Genomic DNA, 22,065 nt, shown 5'->3' on the forward strand with positions numbered 1-22,065 from the left:
CGACCAAGAAAGTCATTGTTCACTGTATTCCTCCTTCTTTTCACAACTATTTCTCTCGGGAGTTTATCTTTTGGCATCATTGTGCATTTAAAAATCAACACCGGTGAAAGTTTTTTCTCTCTATGCCGTGCAGCTCAGAACACAGTGCATTTTTTCGTTTCTGTTCGGAAATTTCATTGGTCTAATGTTATGGGGTTCAGTTTTTTGGCTTGAAGTTTGTGAAACCGGGAAAAACCCAGGATAAATCCATAAATTAGCCGCTTCGTTGTTTAAGCCGCGAGGTTCAAAACATGGGGAAAAAGTAGCGGCTTATAGTCCGAAAAATACGGTATCTGATTGTATAACCTGTTGGGTTGTTTCATTTATCTCAATAAGCTTTAATGGTAAATGATGGAATGGTAACTAGAAACTAGCTAAAGGTACTCCTTACTAGTTGGAGATTTCTTTCTGACTTTGTGATCCAGTTCAGCCCAGAGCAGTTCAATAGGATATAGGTGCAGTGACTGGGCAGGCTATTTCTTGATGGATGAGCTGACTGTTTGCTCTCAAAATAGCTCTTACAGAACTTAGACGTACTCTTCGTCTTGTCGTATGGTAAAGTGGGTTCCAATGAGGCGTGTTGAATTATGGCATATTAGCTGTGATGGTTCTTTTTTTACCCCTAATAAATCTTCAACCTTCCCTGCTCCAAAACAACACCAGACCATTAAGCTTTCACCTCCATGTTTGAGTGTGTGGATGAGGCAGTCTGATCACATCTCTAACGTTCTTTGGCTTATATACAGATTCTTCTGTTAGATCTAACTGTGAAATTTGAATTCATCTGTCCATTCATCTGTCCATATTGAATCTAAAAAAAAAAAGAATAAATAAATTAATTATATATATATATATATATATATATATATATATATATATATATATATATATATATATATATATATATATATTTCTTATTCTCGGATTTAAAAAAAAATGATAAAAAAGAAAGCAGATTTTTAGGACTTGTTTGGCTATAATGGGAGAAAAATACACATGAATAGCAGTCAAATAACCAATAGAATCTATTCTGAAGAATATGTTATGAAGCTGTGAAATAGTAATCTGTTACAAATGATTTATTTGCTTCATCATGTTGATGAATCCATATCATAATTATCCCAGCTGTAGGGATTAAACCCAGTGCCAACTGAAATTCCATCTTGAGCCTTGACTGGGAAGAACTGTGAAGATATAATTGATTATTGCAGGCTGCACTTCGTTAACTGCCGGATGAGGGATCGTGTATCAAAGTAATCGGTGAATATGATGAAGTAACCTGATACTGGGGGCAAAGTAATGAAATATCTGCAACCATACCGAATAAAATGATTACTTTGGTTTTGGACTGTTCTACTGTAGGGTTTTCAAACCATTAAATGCCACATTAACCCTTTTTTTTTTAAAGAAGTAAAAGAAGAAATGGAAAGAAAAGCCCTTTAGTTGTAAATATATTTAAAATAAAAGAACAAATGAGTCACAGCAACAACCACCGTGCCAATAGATAATGGAGGTCTATGAAAAGTGGATAGAAATGTCCGGTCATTAGTGGGGATACATTGGTGGATTTTTGTGCATTCTTCTTTTCTCCTCGACTAATTTGCCCCTTTGTGTCTCAGGTGGCTTACTTGCCCCAATCTGAGCACCATGAAAAGAACCGTGAAATAATCTACCTTTCTGATACCAAATTGCATCATGCCTTGATGTTGATTCATATTCGTTGCACTATTCATTTGTAACATTTTTTTCTCCAGCCATATTTTTCCATTATCATGTTAGTGACTGTCTCTATGATTTGTGTGTGTCCTGGAGTCCTAAGGATACCTCTCAATACTAATATCATCATACTGTCATTCCCTCTGCCTCATTTGAGTGATGTCCCAAAAGCTCTCACTTGCAGGAGATAGATACTCTACTGTATCTCTTTTTATTTTGTGTTCAAATTTTCGAAGCGGATTCCAAACAGGTCTGTACTTTGTATTTTGATTTCTCGTGATGTGCGTTCGGAGAAATGTTATAGTCCTGAACATTGTCTGTATTTACCTTGTAATCTATATTGCCTCTGGAATTGCAATGGCAAGAGAATTTTTTTTTCTTCTGGAAATGAGAAATTCTTACCTGCAATAATGCTCCTTAGATCGTAATGGAAAATATTTTCCAAAATGACAGACGACTTAATGTGCACACATGCTATGACCTTTTTCTAAAGCCACAAATACATCTGTGCTGCATTATTCAGAAATGCATAACATTTGGTTTTACCATGTAAACGATGAAACCCTTTTCATTTTGCTCAAAACGTCACCCTATGCTTGGTTACCTTATTAGATACCCCTGACTGCACGATCAGCAAATTTAGATTCAGAAATCAGTGTAAAACTAGGTTTATTGAGACTACCAGCCACCAGATCATACTCACAAGTCCATTTTAAGCCCTGTACTCTTAGCATTTCTTTCTTGAATCATTCATTTGAATGTAGAGTACTTACTGTGAGCTGTATTGCCCTAAGAGTCTTTCAGAAGGGCTGAGAGTGGCTCAAGCACTGGTTCACTGGAGATGCAAGGTCAACTCTGGAACGGTGCTTCACTGGAGAGAGAGATAATCATCAGAAATGCTTTCCTTTGCCAGAAGAGTGTCAGTTTCCTGCCAAAAGCATTGGGGCAGTGGTAGTCCAGTGGTTAAGGCTCTGGGTTACTGATCACAAGGTCAGCGGTTCGAACCCCAGCACAGCCAAGCTACCACTGTTGAGCCCATGAGCAAGGCACTTAACCCTATCAGCTCCTGGGGTGCCGTACAATGGCTGACCCTGCGCTCTGACCCCAGCTTCCAGATGAGTTGGGATATGCGAAAAAACTAGAAATTTCCCCACTGTGGGATGAATAAAGGTTAAATTATTATTATTATTATTGTTAGAGGTTGATTCATTTGGACAACCTGATAGTCAGATACATTAATCACCAGGGCAGCATCAGGTCGCTGATTCGGTGGTTCTACCCACAGTGAGCCTTACTGGAAGCAGTGCAACCCCCTAAAACTGCACAATGCTACAATGGGCTTGCAGTCAAGATAAATATTCCCAGCTGAGTGGCATTTATACTAAGAACAAGTGTCCCAGACCTGGGAAAGGTTTGGGAAGCCCTTCTGAAGCAGGATGCATAGGTCTTGCTAACAAATGCTTGCATGAATTGCTGTTTTTGGTCACAATGTACAGAAGGCAGCAACTCCACTGCATCCTCATCTAGTCAAGAATTACAATCGTATTTTGAACCATAAAAATCTTCTCATTTTATTTTAAGAATAATACCATGCAGATTGTTCCCATTTTTTTTTAAGATTTCTCTTTTTTTTCTTACTTAGTGAAGTATAAAGTTATTTTACATGCAAATCGAGCTTAATTAAGATCAGAGAAATCATTTGAGGCCTTTGAGGTCTTTTAAGTCTCGGCCCATTAATTAAAAAATGCTCAATAACCACACTTAGGACTTGTTCATTAGTATTATTTATTTTAAACACGTGGTTTATGTCGACACTACCACATTTATTTAAAACCTAATACTACATTAAATTGTAATTATTACATGATGCAAGTAAAGTAGCTTGAATTCCAGGACCTTATCAGTCACCTTTCCATGATCCGGCCATCTCCCAAGGAGGGAAAGAGGGGGGCTCAAGGGTGGGTGACTGGGCAGCTGAACAAATGGCTTTCTCTCCTCAGATCAAAGAGATCCTCTCCTCAGATTAGGTTTATTGTTTTGTTGCATGGTAGTTCTCAGGGTCTGGTACCATGAAAAGATCTGACCATCCTTACACTACATAACCTCCGTTCCCCCACCAGCTCATTGTCCGTTCTACAGCTTAGGCTGATGAACCTTGCTGGACTACCCAAGCTACGACACTACGTTTCTGGTTTGGTTACTCTTTATTTGCGGGACTCTGTTAGTTCTCAGAACTTTCCGGTCATAGCTTTCACCAGGTTTAGTAAACCTGGAGTTTTTGTTCTGGTTGCCGTTTTCTGCCTTGCCCTTTTGTTCTTCATTAAAAAAACCTTTGTGAATTGCACTTCGGTTTCCGGCACGTTCTTCCGCCTGACAATCGTAAGATTCCGCTGCATTAAGTCAACAAACTTTTTCCAAACATTATCCAGGATAGTTATTATTTTTTGGAACTTTGTTGTTTATACATATGTTTTTTTTACTAAGACGTTTTGAAGTTTGCTTTCATTTTCTCATGTTGAATATCTTTCATTGTTCATTAATGACAACATTCAATAATGTTTCATGTTGCAATACGTTTCAGCATTTTGCAAAACTAATGATTTTGCTTTGTTTTTGCATCGGAACTACTGTGTGTTACATTGAACTTAAAATTGTTGATTTTAGAACTTGATTTTAATAACTTTTTTTTTTTAAATCAATTAAGAGGAATTCTTTTGTTTAGTAGCTCTGGTTTTAAGATTTTTTTTCGCACAAGTTAAGAAAGCAAACTGTTTGAAATAAAAAAAACAACAATCAACAAGTTAAGTTAATTAGACTAAATCAACTGAAGTGTTTAAATGCTTATTTTTGGACATTTTGTTATTTTCTAAAGCACAGATATGTTTTCTAATTTCAAGAACTCCTACCGAGTGTAATTATATTACTGTGCTGGCAGATTATTTGACTTGTTTTTAGTTTGTATCTTCTCAAATCATGCATATATTTCTTATATTTACACGGTTACAGTATTTTTTGCAGGCGAGACCACACAGTCGTACTTTTGGCCCAGACCTTGCTGCAATCGCTGATGTTTCTAACATTTTTTAACAGCGTTCTTCATGAGCTCTTTTGTGTCCAACTGACAACCTCTGGATTTTTTCCCCCAATGCCATATCACTTTGTTTTTTGTATCCAATTTATTGAGCTTGCATTAACCTTCAGAATACATGTAGGGTTAGTGTATATAAATATATTCTATGTATATGTATATACCCCATTCTGGTGGTTAGCCAGTATTCAGGAACAAAGGTTTCATAAATTAATAGCCATATACCGTATTTCACCGACTAAAGATTTACTTACATGAAAGAGAATGTGCAGGGGGATTTTAGAAAGTCATCTAAATCATGATGTGTTTATATTTCTCAATACATTTTAATGTATAACAATAAAAAGCATTGCTCTTTGCATACAGTCGCAAACCATATATTTGACCCTTTTAAAAAAAATCCATATTCACAACGCCCTAAGTGTCCATCTTTACCTTAAATGGTACCCTGTAAATTCATAGTGACATGATCCATTGATTATTCTTTTCTTGAGGAGGATATGTAGCACTCAAGAGAGTAGTGTACAGTAGCATGTAGTGCTCCAAGAGCGAACCTAGTGACAAGCCAATAGTGAGCAACACTTACACTCTACAATTACAGTCAGAATGTAAATCAACCCAGACGCGTTAACCCTCTCCATCTGTTTTTTTTTGTGTGCATTTGTACTCAGGGCTGGACCATGTCACTTTGTCCATACAAAGTGTGCTTGATTTACCCAAACCTCTGCTTGAATGGGGCTACATGCATAAGCATGAGTTCACCAACTGCACCTCCTCTTTACAGGTGTTTTGGCTTCACAGGTACATTTTCTTTTCACTTCCTTTGGTTATGCAATACGTCTTATTCAACTTGAAATCAAATGTAATTAAAATATAAAATAATGTTTCGGAAATATTGAAGACAACATTAGACAGTGTAGGACAAATACACAAAGCAAAAAATAGCACCACCAGTAAACCTACCTAACCTAATGTGCAAATGTAAACAAAATGTGCAAAACACCAATAGTAGCAGTCAAAAGGATGTGCAAGAACGGCATGTAAACAGTTTCTAGTAATGCAGTGATATTATATGGGAGGTGCTGAGTCATGGATGTGTGAAGTGAGTACAAGTGTGTGTTGAGTCCGGGTTGTATAGACCAGTCACACAGTTGTGTGTGTATGTGTGTGTGTGTGTGTGTGTGTGTGTGTGTGTGTGTGTGTGTAAAAGATTTAGTTCAGTTCTGTGTTGAGAAGCCTGATGGCTTGAGGGAAGAAACTGTTGCACAGTCTGGATGTGACAGCACCAATGCTTCTGAACCGTTTCCCTGATGGCAGGAGGGTGAAGAGTGTGTGTGAGGGGTGTGTGTGTGGTCGTCCACAATGTTGTTGGCTTTGAGGATGCAGTGTGTGGTGTAAATGTTCTGTCTGTCTGTCTGTCTGTCTGTCTGTCTGTCTGTCTGTCTGTCGATAGATAGATAGATAGATAGATAGATAGATAGATAGATAGATAGATAGATAGATAGATAGATAGATAGATAGATAGATAGATAGATAGATAGAATAACCTATAAAACATTTAATTGGTTGTACCCACTGTCTGACTACAGCTAAAAAAAATAAAAAAAATCCTCTTAGACACCGTATTATTCCTTAATAGAATTGACACTGACAAGACAATAGGTTTTGTCAGTACGATGATGTACCACACTGTTAAATATCATTGAATTACCAACTCCCTAGTCATGTTATCTGCTCCTGAATGGAAGCCAGAGGATCTGTTCTGCTCAAATGAGCCCAGTTGCCTAAAGCCATGCTTTTTCCCGCTACTCGTCTTTGCACATTGCCTTTCCCTAAATGGATTTTTCTCTAATTTATTTCATCATGTCTGGAAAAAATGAAGGGCGTATGGAGGTTAGAGGCCAATTTGTAGTTAAATCTGGCAATGCAAATAAATATCGTTGATGGGTCTTAGCACCAACAAATGTAAACAAATGTACAGTCTTTTATATTCCCATAAAAATCTTTTGTTATTGCGTTGGCCTTTCCGGAGCTTTCTGTCCTTTATTTTGACATGCTTTATACCCGATGTGATTTCTGTTAAGTCAACTTTTTCCATCAGTTTGCTGCAGGATATCTTTACGCTGACTGTATACTACAAATGGAGACCCTTTTAAAAGAAGCAAGACGTCGTGAGCCGAGTTCATCCACCATGTTGCGAATGAGCCGTTAGACAGAATTCCCAACCACCATATCTTCTTGTTAAAAGACCTCCTCCTGTCACCAATTCATCAGTGCATTACGCGATTACTCAGAGCGCTGCATGAAAGCAGGTCGTGTTTCTGTAGCTGTCAGAACGTGTTTTTCAGGAGAAACCTACACTACAGCCAATGAAGCATTCGTGTCTGTCTCACATCATCACTCCTGTTCTGTGTTCTGTCTTGGAGGTTGCCAAAACCGGTCCAAAAATGAACCCATTACTTAAACATCCATTGCCACTATTCTGCTTTTAATGTGGAGCGGCATGACAGATATTGAAAAATGTATTATAGAAATGTGAGTTTATAGGACTGTGGTGAGACCCGAGATGTTTTATGGTTTAGAGAAAGTGACATTAAGTAAAAGACAGAAGGTGGAGCTGGAGGTAGCAGAGCTGAAGATGTTGAGGTTTTCGCTGGGAGTGACGACGATGGACAGCGCATGTAGGACGTTTTGAAGGTGAGAGAGGCGATATTGAGATAGTTTGGACATGTTCAGGTGGACATGGGGTATATCGGTAGGAGAATGCTGAGGATGGAGCCACCAGGAAGGAGGAAAAGAGGAAGGCCAAGGAGAAGGTTTACGGATGTGGTGAGGGAAGACATGCAGGTAGTTGGGTTAAAAGAGGCAGAAGTAAAAGTTTTTACTCTGGTAAACGTTAAAGTGCTGACTACACTGTATTACTCAAGTTAAAGTAAAGAATTTTGGGCTCTGACTTGTACTTAAGTAAAAAATAGTCAGTACTACTACCTGTTTTAGTGTCACGTCGCAAACTGGACCTCACATCATATTCATATATTGATATAAAAGAATTTCACATTGTTATCTAATGAATGTATGGGGTCTGAACATCCACCATATAGAACACAACCAGAGAAAAGATAACGATGATCAGGAATGTGATCAGAAACCCCATACTTCTTGTTGCCTTCTGCCTGCTCATTGCTAGCTTCGGAAACTAGCCTACCTCTGTGGTGTGTGAGAGACAGGAAATGATACACCAGTGGTAGATTGAAAAAGCCGCACAATGACAGGAAATTGGTTGATGAGCCGAAAACGGGGTGAAATGAGAAAAAATATTGATCATGTCACCAAATAGATTCAAACTGAAGTTTTGAAAATGTACAGATAAAAAAATGTTACGAGTGAAATGTCTTGAGAAAGTTTTGATCCTCTCGGAGATAATATGATTTGCTCTGCCATTCTGATGCTGTTTGTAGAGAACGGTTTGCAGAACCCTTCTGGTTCTCTGGTGTTAACAGTGTACAGTGTATTCATTTAGAAATACAGTGAGACTGAAGCAGTTTAGCATTTGTATGTAGTAGCGGGAGAGATATCGTTTATTTAAAGGTGGTATGATACATTATCAATAGAACTGATTGTTACTAATTGGCCAGGCTGATATAAGTGATTGTTTTAATGATAAATGTGAGTGATTACAATTCACCATTATTAGTTACACAAGGCATCAGAGGTGATAGTGGAATATAGCAGAAAGTGCATACACTCTATTTCAGCATGTTCAACATGTGTGAATTTGCCGATTCATTTACAGTAATGAGATTTCAATCATTTGAGGTCAATGAACTTGAGGTCAAAGCATTTTGAGTTCTTCTTTTATAGTGGCATCATGTTTGGACCCCTTAATTCCAGTGAAGAGCAATCCTAATGCTACATCATGCAAAGACATTATAAGCAATTGTTTGCTTTCAAATGTGTGTTTTGGGAATGCCCAAAGGATTAAAGATGGCTAAGGGCCTCACTCAAGGTCCCAAGAGCTTGGCAATACAAGGTCTTGAACACCCAACCTGCCAATCAGTAACCAGAGCATTAAACACTGAGCTACCAGCTCCCCATGGGTATGCAGTTCAGGTGTCCACAAATTTTGTTAGACAAATACAGTATGTAGGCTGTAAATTATACCCTAAATTATAACGCACTCAAACCCTGACCTCTTTAGATATGCATTTTACATGGCACTATAAAAATACTCTTTTCTTTCTTTTTTTTTTTCCGACTTGACAGCACTTGACAAATCTATTGAAAGAACCATTTAGTCTTTCATGAATTATATTGACATTCGCGTATTATTCAGTACAATTCCCGGGTGATGCGACGTGCATGTAAATACTGGCCTTTGTCGCAGAAAATGCTTCAGTTTTCAAATGATTAAGCAATTACCGCTGAATAACGTTCATTTCGCAGGTGGAGGCTCGTCAGCGGCTGAGTGAGATCAGATCTACTGTATTAAATAATAGGACTTGAGATAGAGAGGAAGAAAGGGGCGAAATTTCAAGGAGAGTGGAATAGAGGTGCAAACAAAATGACGACGCAAGTGGTAGTAAGTAATCGGCCTTCGTAATTGCGACCCCAATTTGCCAACTATATGATGTGCACAAACAGTGCCCTCCGAGGCTTTTTTTTTTTTAGCTTTCTGTGCATTTTAAGCCCAAACCGTGGGTCCTAAAGTGTTTAAAAATGCCTTTATGCATTTTCTTTATTCCATATACGAGTTCCAGGAGGTATTAGTGTCATTTAAATGTCGACAAGGTGCCGGGCATCTCGCCCACTATGAGTTCCTGACCTCAACAATGCTCTCGTGGCTGAATCGACAACATCCCACAGAAACACTCCAGAATTCAGTGGAAAGCTTTCCCAAAAATAAAGGTTATAATACCAACAAAATGGACTAAATCTGGCTCATGTGTTGAGTGTGATGGTCTGGTGTGTACATGCTTTTGGCCATCTAGAGTATCATTTCCTTGATGGACAACTAAAAGAGTAACAATCAAGGTTGTCTTTTGACTTTTGTTTACTGTGATGCAATAAATTAGTATTGAAATCAAATACAAGACCGCTTTAGTACAATTTACCACCATAATTGATTAAAAAAAAAAAGAGAGAGAAGAACATGCATGTAAATGAATGAACCCCAGAAGTTTTAGGAGCATTGTTGGATCAGGTGGTATTAGAAGTACAAATAGACCCTTTGGACACTTTTAATTCTATTATGAGGTGACCTAGATTAATTGAGTTTGCTAATCATTGGAAGAACATTCAAAAGGAATTTTTTGCCGTTTTCCACGCTCGCCCGGTATTTAAAGACACCTAAGACATTTGGCCAGATTATCTCATCGGCTTCCCAAGTCCCTGAATGTACTCTTGCCACCTTGTCTGTTCTGGGTCCTGTTCCTACTCCTGATTCAGATCCTGTTTCTTTTCTGGATCCTGTTCCTGACCCTGACCCTGACCCCAGCTCTGCTCTGTTTCTGCACTGATTTGGACTTGGGCTTGTTTTTTTGGTTTGTGTTTTTGCTTTGCCCTTTTGTTGCTCTATAGGTCGGTTTTCAGAATTTTTTATTTTCAGAATGATTTCTGATTTTTGGTTCTGGCTGCCTGCTTTTAGAATACGGACTGTTTTTTTTGGACTGTGTTTTTGCTCTTGCCCATATTTTGTACTTTTGTTACTTTGCTCACTCCCCTTCTTAAAGACTTCTTTCACAATTACTCTTCTTGCATTCTGCACTTGGGTCCTCCCTTTCACTCACCACCATTTCCGACACAGTTGTATATATATATATATATATATATAGTAGTTGATTTACCGTATAATAACATCTGTCCCTCATGTATAATTGCTTAAACACATAAGACCTTACAAGAGAGTATAACGTTATGGTTGTGGTAGCAATCAAAAAAGTCATAGAGGAGGTGCAGATGATCAAGCCAGTTTTTCAAGAGCCACCCTCTTGAATTTAAGTCTCCATGGTGCCCAGGAGTTTGGGGGACAGTTGCCTGTTTGTTCCTTTATTGATAGGTGGCAAACATTTTCAACAGATGCAGGCACTTCAGTTTTAATAACCAACATCGACTCGCCTGTCAATAAGCAAGAAGAAGGAGTAGGAGGACTTTTTATTTATTTATTTCGGCAGCACATTCAAATGTCATTTCATATTCACAAAGACAGTATAATACACATTTTAGGCATGACCCCAATAGTGTAGGTCTTGTATTGTAAAATAAAGAAAAAATGATTAAGATGGTGACAGCACAGCAAATCCTACTGCATAAGGATCCATCACATGCTATCAGTTCAATTAATCCCTTTAAGCCTATTTATAAAAACTGGCAGGAAGAAGCTTTATGGGGATTATTGTGCCAGTGATACGGGCATATGGGCATGCTTACTGTATGTTGCTCCAGTTTTAAGAAGAACCATTTTTTTTTTTTGGAACACACACACAAAAAACAATTAAACCTGAATTAGGAAGTCTTATTTGGGTATGAGTATGGACACAGACATAATCTGTGTCCGAATTAAACAGAGTCGAAACTAATATCCTAGCAATTACAAAGTAACAATAAAGCACATGAGCTCTTGATGCACCTAGAATATGCATCTAGAAGAAGAACTTACCGGAAATGTCATTAAATCCAGCTACAAATTGTTGAAACCTCAAGAAAGTGCATCACAGTGCAAACTTAAATTTCTTGAGAAAATTGTTGGCCCTGCTGGGAAATCCTGATAAAAATGGTGGGTAGATAAAGTCGTCTATTATCTGGATTGCAAGAAATTATGGATCGGATGCAAGCTCATTAGAAAAGAAAGGAACATTGCCTTGGCACCATTCTGCACGAGTAGCCAAATTATGGAATGGTCAAAATGATTGGTAATAATCAAGTGGGGAAGAGAAACCGGAAGCTGCATTATTCACCGACACCTGTGATTACAGTGCGTTATTAGAGTGCATGCCGTGTCTCTGGAATATACTCAGAAATTTTGGAGGATAATAAGAGGAAAAGCTAGATTAGGGTAGGATTTAGAGTAGCTGTGTAATTGTACAATCAGTATTAAGGTGGAAGCTGATGAATTTGTATCATACCAGACAAAAGGGTAAGAAAGTACAAGCTAGTGAAATGTGATAGTAGCTGCCGTGTCTGAGATAAAGATTAATGAAGATTGCAGAATATGTATGCACCATAAGGTAGAAAGGTAAGAATGTCACATGCCCTATGACTTAAAGTCCTAATCATTACAATAAAGGCCAGTCCTTTTCATGCAACTTGGATTATACAGCACACAAGCAAGGTAATAACAGAAGGTGAGCAATATCTGCATGGAAATGGAGATGTCCATTGGGGTTATATACAGATTGTGCAGGTCAAGCTAAAGACAAACTGAGCTTTGTCAACTACGCAACATCCAAATTTTTACCAGAAAAACAGCCCCCACTGTGACACCCCCACCTACATGTGAACCTACAGGGAATCACTGAATAGCAATAAACCCACAGTTGACATCTAGAGAGGAAATAAGATTGTGTTGTTCTCCACCATGATGAAGGTGTTTGGGCTGTGATACTAACAAAGTTAGCTGGGATAAATCTGAACTTTGACCCAGAACCTTCTAGCATTCCTGAGAAAACCGTAGCATTACGCCATCTTTGCAAACTACTGCTTTACATTAAGCCTGATTTGGGATTAGCTGATTGTTGTATAATACCTGAACTTGAGTAGTTGAGCTCGACTATTCTTATCCATATGCATCTATTCATCCCCTTATCCAGAGTGACTTACATTTATATCGTTCATACAACTGAGCAGCTCTGGGATTAAAGGCCTGGTTTAGGGGCCCAGGAGTGGTAGCTTGGTGTGGCTGGGCTTTGAACTTATGACCTTCGGATCCAAAGTCCAATTACTTAACCACTAAGCTACCAACCACCTACTCCACATCTATCTACCTACACACAACAGTAACCTAGGAGTTTCATTTAACAATGACAAATGTGTATGGATGAGGGTCAAAGGGGTAGTTAGAGAAATATGAAAGTACTAGTTACATATTATCTCCAGCAAAAGTATAAAATCATAATCAAATCAAATTTTATTTGTCACATACACATACAGAGTACGACGTGCAGTGAAATGCTTTTTACGACGGTCCGGCATTCAAGCATAAAGAAAAAATAAACCAAGAATAAAAAAGAAGGTAGATAAATAAAAAGTATAACCTTTTTAAAATATCAAATTTCTGAAGATATATGTGAAAATATGTGTATATACATGGATGCGTATGACAGTAAAAATTTATATTGATTAACATGATTGTCCTTAAAGTGTCTGTGTGCAGTATGGTGTGGTATAAAGTGCACTTTAGTCCAGAGTTAAAGTGACAGTCTAGAGATTAAAGTGTCATAGTGCAAAAAAGTTCTGCAGGAAATGGAGAGATAGGTCAGTACTAGATCCTGGGTGTTTCCTGGTTTAAACTCCGAATGGCCTGCGAGAAGAAGCTCCTCCTCATTTCCTCTGTGTTTGCTTTCAAGGAGCGGAAGCGCCTCCCTGAACGCAACAGAGAAAAGAGTCCATTGTTGGAATGGCTGAGGTCCTTCACAATCTTCCTGGCTCTGGTCCGGCACCCTGTGCTGTAGATGTCCTGCAGGTTAGGAAGCTCGGTGTGGATGGTACATTCAGCTGACGGCACCACCCTCTGGAGGGCTCACCTGTCCTGCATGGTGCTGTTCCCGAACCAGGAAGTGATGCTTCTCGTCAGGAACCTATCAAAGGTGCCGGTGTAGAAAGTCTTTAGCACCTGAGAGGGAAGTTTAAAGTCCCTTAAGCGTCTTAGATGGTACAGACGCTGCCAGGCTTCTTCACCTGGGTGTTGATGTGACAGGACTAAGACAGGTCATGTGTGATGTGAACACCTAGGTACCGGAAACTGTCCCTTCGCTCCACTGGGGTTCCGTTGATGTTTAGCGGATGGTATGACCGATCCTACTTCGTGCTAAAGTCCACTATCAACTCCTTAGTCTTGCTTACGTTTAGGAGAAGGTTGCTCTCCTGGCACCATCTCTCCAGGTTTTTAATCTCCTGTCGGTAGGCCGTCTCTCTCTCTCTCTCTCGCTCTCTCTCTCTCTCTCTCTATATATATATATATATATATATATATATATATATATATATATATATATATATATATATATACAGTGGAACCCGGTTATGTCGATGTCCTAGGGGGTCGCCAAAAAGCATCAAGGTAACCGATAATCGAGATAAACGAAAATCAAAATGGCGGCAATATATTAACGTGCTTGAAATTTCTTTATGTACATGATGTGCGTTAATAAATGAGAATGTGCATGCACGTGTTTTTGGAGGGTTTTTTACACAACAGCGTTGCTACGATTTGTTTGATGAAGGCATGCTATAAAAATGTACATACGTTTGTTAACAACAAAAGGCATAAGTGCACCTACTAACAGCAGAGATTTACCAGTATACAATACAAACCACCGTCCATTCTCCATACAAACCTTTATTATATTCTCCAACATTATAAACACACAGATCGCTCAAAAAAAAAAAACAGCGGCTGCACAGTGCCGTCTCACATTTAGTCCACATGTGGAAAAAAAAAGAAAAATAAACAGTAACTAAGTTTCTGAAAACTTATGACCATCAGGCTGAAGTAATCCGCACAAACACACAAAGCAAAGTGTCCGAAAAAACTTACGTCCGCGATGCCGAGGGGAGAGAGAGAGAGAGAGAGAGAGAGAGAGAAGCCGGAAAAAAACCCCGGAAGATCCAAAACCGAACCCGAAACCAAAACGAGGGACAGAAAAGTCTCAAACGTAACGGCTGAAGGGGCGTGGCAGGTGCTTTCGGCCGCTTTCTCTGAAGCTCCGGCTTCAACTCTTACCGAGAGCCGTGCTCCTTACCCTGCTCGCTCGCGCTCGGTGGGAGCGACGGCCGGTAAGGAGTCGGCCGGAGCGCCGCCCTGTTCATCGCATAACATTTAACAAAAAATGCATATGTGCACTTACTAACAGCAGAGATTCACCAGTATACAATACAAACACCTGTAGTATCTGTAAGGTTTGATTTTTCCGCCACTTTCGCGAAGTTCTTCTGCGGCTGCACAGTGCTGATCGACATAACTGACGTTAAAATTTCTAATTTTTCCCCCCTTGTGCTCGAGATATCAGGGTTCCGCGACATAAAAAAAGTCGACATAACCGATAAAAAATGCTTAGAAAAGCGAGAATTTGGCGGTTCCACTTCAAAAACGTCGACTTAATAGGGTTGTCGAGATAACCGAGGGCGAGATAACCGGGTTCCACTGTATATATATATATATATATATATATATATATGTGTGTGTGTGTGTGTGTGTGTGTGTGTGTATGTACTGTATGTGTGTGTGTGTGTTTATATATAGCAAAAGAGAGAAACTTCATGTAGTTCCTTTTGTAGTGCAAAAAAAAAAAATGATTAAATAAAACCAGATATTTTTACCTATTCTGTCTGCAGGAAGATGCAGTTCTACCTCCGCCATGTAGATCTGTATTCTATGTGACTCTCAGGACACGCCTCGGCCTCTGTAGTGTTGTGATACGGCATATTCACGTAGCAACAGTTTAGCGAGAAGAAACCGATCTACATATAAAATATTGGTCACAAATTATAGGTCTCTCAAAGTGTAATGCATCTTCTAATAATTACATATACATAAATAAATTAATTGACTATACATTGGTTTGATATATATATACGCATATACATATAGTACAGATATGAGTGAGAAAAAGGAATATAAGATTAGATTAGCAATAAAATCGAATGAATTTTCCATGCCGCATTCTTACAGTGAAACAGACTCATATTTCTGTCATGGTGGACATGACTGAATTATAAATAAGCTTCTTATGATTTGACACTTCTAATGAAATAGATTTGCACATTTTTTCCCCTCCAGAAATTTTCGCCTCGTAAGTATTCTCCTGCATTCCCTCCTCATAGCTGACTTTTATCTTTCTCAACAGATGACATTTCGTGAGTATCTCCTTTGCTGTTTTTGCAGCTTTTATTCTGTGCAGGCTTCAAATCTTTAATGCTGCAGTGATGACACTATCTCGCATTCATCACTTCCTGGCAGCTCGAAAGTCTCTCGGCAGACCGTCGGAGGAATCCGTTTTTAATTTCTCTCTCCGCTTGCCGTGCTAATGCTCACAGTGCAAATGTTATGTTAGATCGTATAAAGTCCGAGGCTTCGTGTTTTTATTTTAATCTCGAATGTGTATGAGATCTTCACAGTGTAACCGCAGCCTTTCACAGGGTTAATATCAGGATACTCAGATGATGGTTGCAAAATATTGATTTTGTGTTCCGCAACGATTTCTGTGTTGATTTGGATTTATGTTTGGATTTATGTCTTTGTACCCCAAGCTGCAAAACAGCCCTAAAACATCAATAATCCACCAGCATCGCTTACAGTGTAGTTAGAAGATCTTCCTTTTATGAATCCCACTGTTAGCATGCCATTGCTGGATTAATAATTAGATGGAAATGTAAAAATCTGGCCTCATATGATCGTACAGCAAAACATGGCATTGTCTTTGTTTAATCAGTTCGCTTCATGTTCCTGGCAACAGTTATCATTTATAAAAGATTTTGCCGTAGCACAATTTCACAGACTTTTATATGACATGAAAGAAGTTGCTAGTAATATGATTAGCCCAAACAGAATTCATTCAGCTCAGAAAAAAAAGAGGAGAATGAAGTGGGCTTAAGATGAAGATCCCACCATAAACGAGCTGATGTTGTTTTGGCTTTCTTCTCTGAGCAAATGATGTGGTTTTTGAATTAGATGCTTGAGCTGGACCAAGAGATGAACCAATTTCAGTTTGTTGAAGCTCGCCTGTGTGTGTGTGTGTGTGTGTGTGTGTGTGTGTGTGTGTGTGTGTGTGTGCAAGCTGCTGTAATGTCGAAAGGCTCTGTGAGCAAATGTTGTCACCCGGAAATCAATCCCAGTGCATTCGGATTCCAATTTATCTCTCATTGAAGGTGTTTGATGAACTGGAACTGGATCTTTGTGAGTGGTCTGGATCGGATTGATGATTTTTTGACAGGTTCTTGGATTTGTCCATACGTCAAAAAAGAGACTTTCGGGATTTGTTAACCAAGACACCAAATCTATAAATTCAAACCTTCTCAGGGGCAGACTGGTTCCACAAGAGGATTAGGTCATACATTTAGAAGCCATTTATAAAAAGGGAAGTTTATAAGTAAATAAAGCATATAAGCTAATATGTACTATGTGTGATTTCTAAAGTGGGGCAATGTAATTATGTTCTAATTACAAAATTGTTTCTAATTCAATTTAAGAAAAAATAAATATATATATATATATTTGTCTGAAGTACCCAATAATGTATACTGTATATGAAAGTTTGGGTAAGGTCAATATAGACATCCGATCAGCTCAGACCTGCTTGTTTATTGTTCTCTAATTTCTCATGTTCATAAGGTGTTTTAGCTTTCAGATTCAGATTCAGCCTCAGATTTTTTTTTTGCTTGTTTTTATAAAAAAGTTCAGGAGTTTAGTTCTTTCTGAAATGCTCAAACCAGTAAACTTCGAGTCACTGGAACCACATTGGCCACTTCATAACACACAATTTTCTTCATTCTGATGTTTGATGTGAGCATTAGGCTGATTCGATAACCACATGAATATGCTGTTGTACAGATAATAAAGTGGAGGATGAGTGTATATACACAGTCTTGGGAATAATAAAGTTTAATCCTCTCACAATTCAGGTCCCCTGGTGGTCTAGTGGTTAGGATGCGGCGCTCTCACCGCTGCGGCCCGGGTTTGATCCCCGGTCAGGGAACCAACCCCAGCCACTCTTGCCGGTCCCAAACCCGGATAAGTGAGGAGGGTTGCGTTAGGAAGGGCATCCAGCGTAAAAACGTGCCAAATCAAACATGCGGATGATCCGCTGTGGCGACCCCTAATGGGAGAAGCCAAAATAAAGTTTTAATCCTCTCACAATTCAGAAAAAGAAATACACTCCACAAGTCAGATGATATATTATAACATGAAGTGAATGTAAAACATTTTCCAAATGACTTTATCTCTTACATTCTCTGGGATTGATTTTACCCCGCATTTCTTTAGAATATGGCTTTATTTCATTGATGTTTGAGGACATTTTTTTACGATCTCACCACAGTATATTAATGTTCTCAATGGTTAAGGTGTAGCCATTTCAACGACTTCATATTTAAGCTGCTCTTATGTTGATTTGCTGGAGTGCATGGGATGATTGTCCTTTTGCATGACTTGATTTTTTGCCCAGTTCATGCTGCTGGACAGATGGACTCCCATTGTCTCAAGGACTGGAAGCATATGAATGAAAAGCAGAACATATTTCAATTCAATACAAAAACCCTAGAAACACTAATGAATGAATGTGTAATGTTTATAATTGGATGATTAGTTTTAGTAAGCTGTTATCGTCCCTGTGGGGTCTCTACTGTCATGTTAGTTCAGATACTATCATGGGCCAAAAGAACACTTGCAAGAATTTGTAGATCACATGCTGATATCTGCTGGGCACCAGTAGAGACCAACAGGATGCCACTCAGTATCTGGATGTTTTTACAGCCGAGTCCTTGGTTTGATGATAATGTGTTAATGAAGTAGAGCATGAAATGGACAATTATTTGGTAATGGATTTAATGCTTAACTGCTGATACTTTGTAATGGAATGTGTAGTGGAAACCATTAGAGTGTCCGATCTTAAAATAAGATTGGTCATCGCAAATCAAATTCTATTAGACTCTACACACTACTATTTCTGCTCACTTCACTCTTTCCTTTAGGATGCCACTGTGAGGTGGAAATACCGTATTTTCCGGACTATAAGCCGCTACTTTTTTCCCACGTTTTGAACCCTGCGGCTTAAACAACGAAGCGGCTAATTTATAGGTTTTTCCCGGTTTCACAAACTTCAAGCCAAAAAACTGAGCCCCATAACATTAGACCAATGAAATTGCCGAACGGGTTCAGGTGCACCAATGAAACTCTTTATATTAAATCAGATGCGCTCCCACTGAATCGGGCCGCACCACATCATAAATATGGATGAGGTTCTTCTGACTGTCACTCGGACTGTCTACAGGAAATGTGAATCATTCGTAACAACCGGGCATGAAAAAACACACTTCACCTGTGTTCCGAGCTGCACGGCATCGGGAGAAAAGTTTCACCGATGGTGATTTTTAAACGCACGACGATGCCAGAAGATAAACTCCCGAGATAAATAGTTGTGAGAGGAAGGAGGAAGACAGTGAACAATGACTTTCTTGGTCGGCTACTGTTTAGATACAAGCCGTGTAACAGACACTGTCTTTCATTAAAGCCTGTGTAAAGTTCATTAGTTTCAGTGGGTGCGTTTAATAGTCTGGAAATTACGGTAGATGAGTGTGGACCCAGGCCTTGCCAGCACGCTGGAACATGCAGGGACTAGTGCGTTTTGGTTCAGCATGGTAATTGTGGTAGTTGTGCCACTTGGATTGACTAGTAGCTTTCAAAATGTCACAACCCGTATTTACATGTCAGTATTGTCAGAAAATTCAGAAAGTTTACCCTTAGTGTTTTTTTTTTTTTTTTACATCTGCTGCTCTAATGCAGTCACTTGGCTGGCTTTCAAACAACATGCCTGAGAGATTAATGACAGCATTTTTGCCCAGCTGTCTTCACTCTTAGACTCCAGTCGAACTGAAAAAAAAACATACATGTATGAATGACTCACAAGATATACGTTTCGGAGTTGTTGAAAATGATGTATGATATTAGAGGATAATATAAATAATGATTTCTTTGTTTCACCTGCCGCTGCTACTGCTTCTGCTGCTGAAAAAAATGATAAATAAAAAAATATTCAATATGTTTAGGACATATATATCAAAGCTGTTAAAATGAACACATAAATGCAAATTAATTTTAACTGCACTAATTTCATTTCTGACCATTTTTATTAAGATAAAATATATATATATATATATATATATATATATATATATATATATATATATATATATAAATTATCTTCAACGCAACACATTTATTTACGACATCCTTTCATTGCTCAGATATAAATTTGCTCCACAGAAACTTTTTTTACTCAATAAACATTTGTTTTACTGATGTAGCAAGTTTCAAATCAAGCACCAAAATATGCCATGATGCACGCATCCGACAATTAAAACCGTCCGTGTGGAAACATAACGTCTCTAGGTTACGACCGTAACCCTAGTTCCCCGAGGGAACGAGACGCTGCGTCGAAACGCTATGGGAACGCCCCTGCGTGACCGCGCTCTGAACCACCTGTGTAATCTGACCAATAGGCGTTTGGAACGTGACGTCATCAGCGGGCGATGTCGCGTAAACAGGAAGCTACAAATGGCTGCGAGATGGACCAGACGCTAGCTCCTGCGAGAGAAGGTAAGCGCCGCAGGGATGCAGGAAGTGTGGCACGGAGACTCAGCGTCTCGTTCCTCGGGGAACTAGGGTTACGGTCGTAACCTAGAGACGTTCCCCTTCAGGAACTCGAGCTGCGTCGAAACGCTATGGGAACGAGTGTCCAATCACGCCACACTGACCAGACCCTGCCTAGAGAGTGAGGGCCTCGGCCTCGGAACCCCCAACACCGGGCCACGGGACAGGAATGTCCGGTCTTTCCAGACATCCAAGGCTCAAGGGCACGCCATGAGACCTTGATAGTGCGATGCGGGTTTCCCTGAGGAGAACCCCTGCCCTGGAGCCACCACTGAGGGGCCTCATGTGCAGGAGCCCGAGCGAACTATGCTGGATGCTGCCGCCATGAGCCCTAGCAGCCTCTGGAACTGCCGACAGTGAGTGGCTGGCCTTCCCGCACCCTCCTGACGGCCGTGGGATGACTTCGACCCGAGCAGGCGACAACTGTGCCTGCATCCTGGCGCGTCCATACCACGCCCAAAAGGTGGTTCTCTGTGCAGGAGAAAGCACGCTCTTTCTGGCGTTTAGCCGAAACCCAAGCACCTTCATGCAGGAGAGGACGACATCTCGATGCCGAATCGCCTGGTGCTCGAGGAGCCATGATCAACCAATCGTCGATGTAATTCACAATGCGGATGCCCTGAAGCCGCAGCGGGGCCAGTGCAGCATCGACGCACAACGTGAAGGTGCGGGGTGAGAGTGCCAGACCGAACGGGAGGACCCGATATTGGTATGCTACGCCCCTGAAAGCAAACCTCAGGAACCTCCTGTGTGCAGGAAGGATGGAGATGTGAAAGTATGCGTCCTTCAGATCTATAGTGACGAACCAGTCCCCGGACCTGATATGCGTCACGACCCCCTTGAGGGTGAGCATCCTGAACCTGAGTCTCCTGAGAGAGCGGTTCAAGGAGCGAAGATCCAGAATGGGACGCAACCCCCCATCCTTCTTCGGAACAACGAGGAGGAGAGGACGCGAACTGCAGTGCGTAACCCCCTTCTATGGTCCGCAGGACCCACCGGGAGACTCCTGGCAGCACCTCCCAAGCTGCCAGAAAGTTCCTCAGGGGAACCCGCCCCTCGGGACTGGCCTCTGACCCACTCAGAGCAGCCCTGCAGCTGAAGCCACCTCGAAAGAGGCGGCGGGGCTCCCCCATCCGTACTGAGACTTTGGGCAGAAGTGGAGGGAGACACCCACTGGAGGGCGGCCGCGCTCTGAAGCACATCCTGTGGCAGAGTCCACGGCCCGGCCTCCTGGTGGTGCGGGGGAGGGACGGGCACCGTAGCGTGAGGCGAACTCCGCCCCCTCGACCGAAAATCGTCAGGATTTCCGCACCACGGCCCGTTTGCTGGAGCCGAGGGTGACCCCCAGGTCAGCCCTCTCCTTCTTGGGCCCAGAGCTGTGTGTTTCTGTGCTTCGCGGTGCCCGGAAGGACCAGGCTGGCGCCGACCAGCCCCACGTGACCGGCGAGGGAGGTACTGCTGAAACGCCGCCGACTGCTTCTTAGACTCCTGAAACCTGTTCACGACCGCCGTCACGGCGTCACCAAACAGACCAGGAGGAGCCATCGGTGCGTTCAAGAGCACAGCTCGATCCTTGTCCGGGAGGTCGGACAGGGTGAGCCACAGATGCCGCTCTGTGGCTACCAGGGCCGCCATGGACTGA

General features: G+C 40.6%; 1 protein-coding gene across 9 annotated transcripts in view; it reads left to right on the forward strand.

Moving 5' to 3' along the window:
• Positions 1 to 22,065, forward strand: part of eys (eyes shut homolog) — a 400,588-nt gene that overhangs the window by 60,039 nt on the left and 318,484 nt on the right. The window contains exon 1 of one of the 9 annotated variants that reach the window (XM_046842748.1): positions 5,581 to 5,644. The exons of the other annotated variants lie outside the window; for them this stretch is intronic. Within the exon in view, the coding sequence (XP_046698704.1) occupies positions 5,596 to 5,644 (49 nt within the window). The 5' untranslated portion in view covers positions 5,581 to 5,595. Of the gene's footprint in view, positions 1 to 5,580; positions 5,645 to 22,065 lie in introns of those variants that run through there. 9 annotated transcript variants of the gene reach the window in all.

This window comes from Silurus meridionalis, chromosome 28 (genome assembly GCF_014805685.1).
Source record: "Silurus meridionalis isolate SWU-2019-XX chromosome 28, ASM1480568v1, whole genome shotgun sequence".
NCBI lineage: Eukaryota > Metazoa > Chordata > Actinopteri > Siluriformes > Siluridae > Silurus > Silurus meridionalis.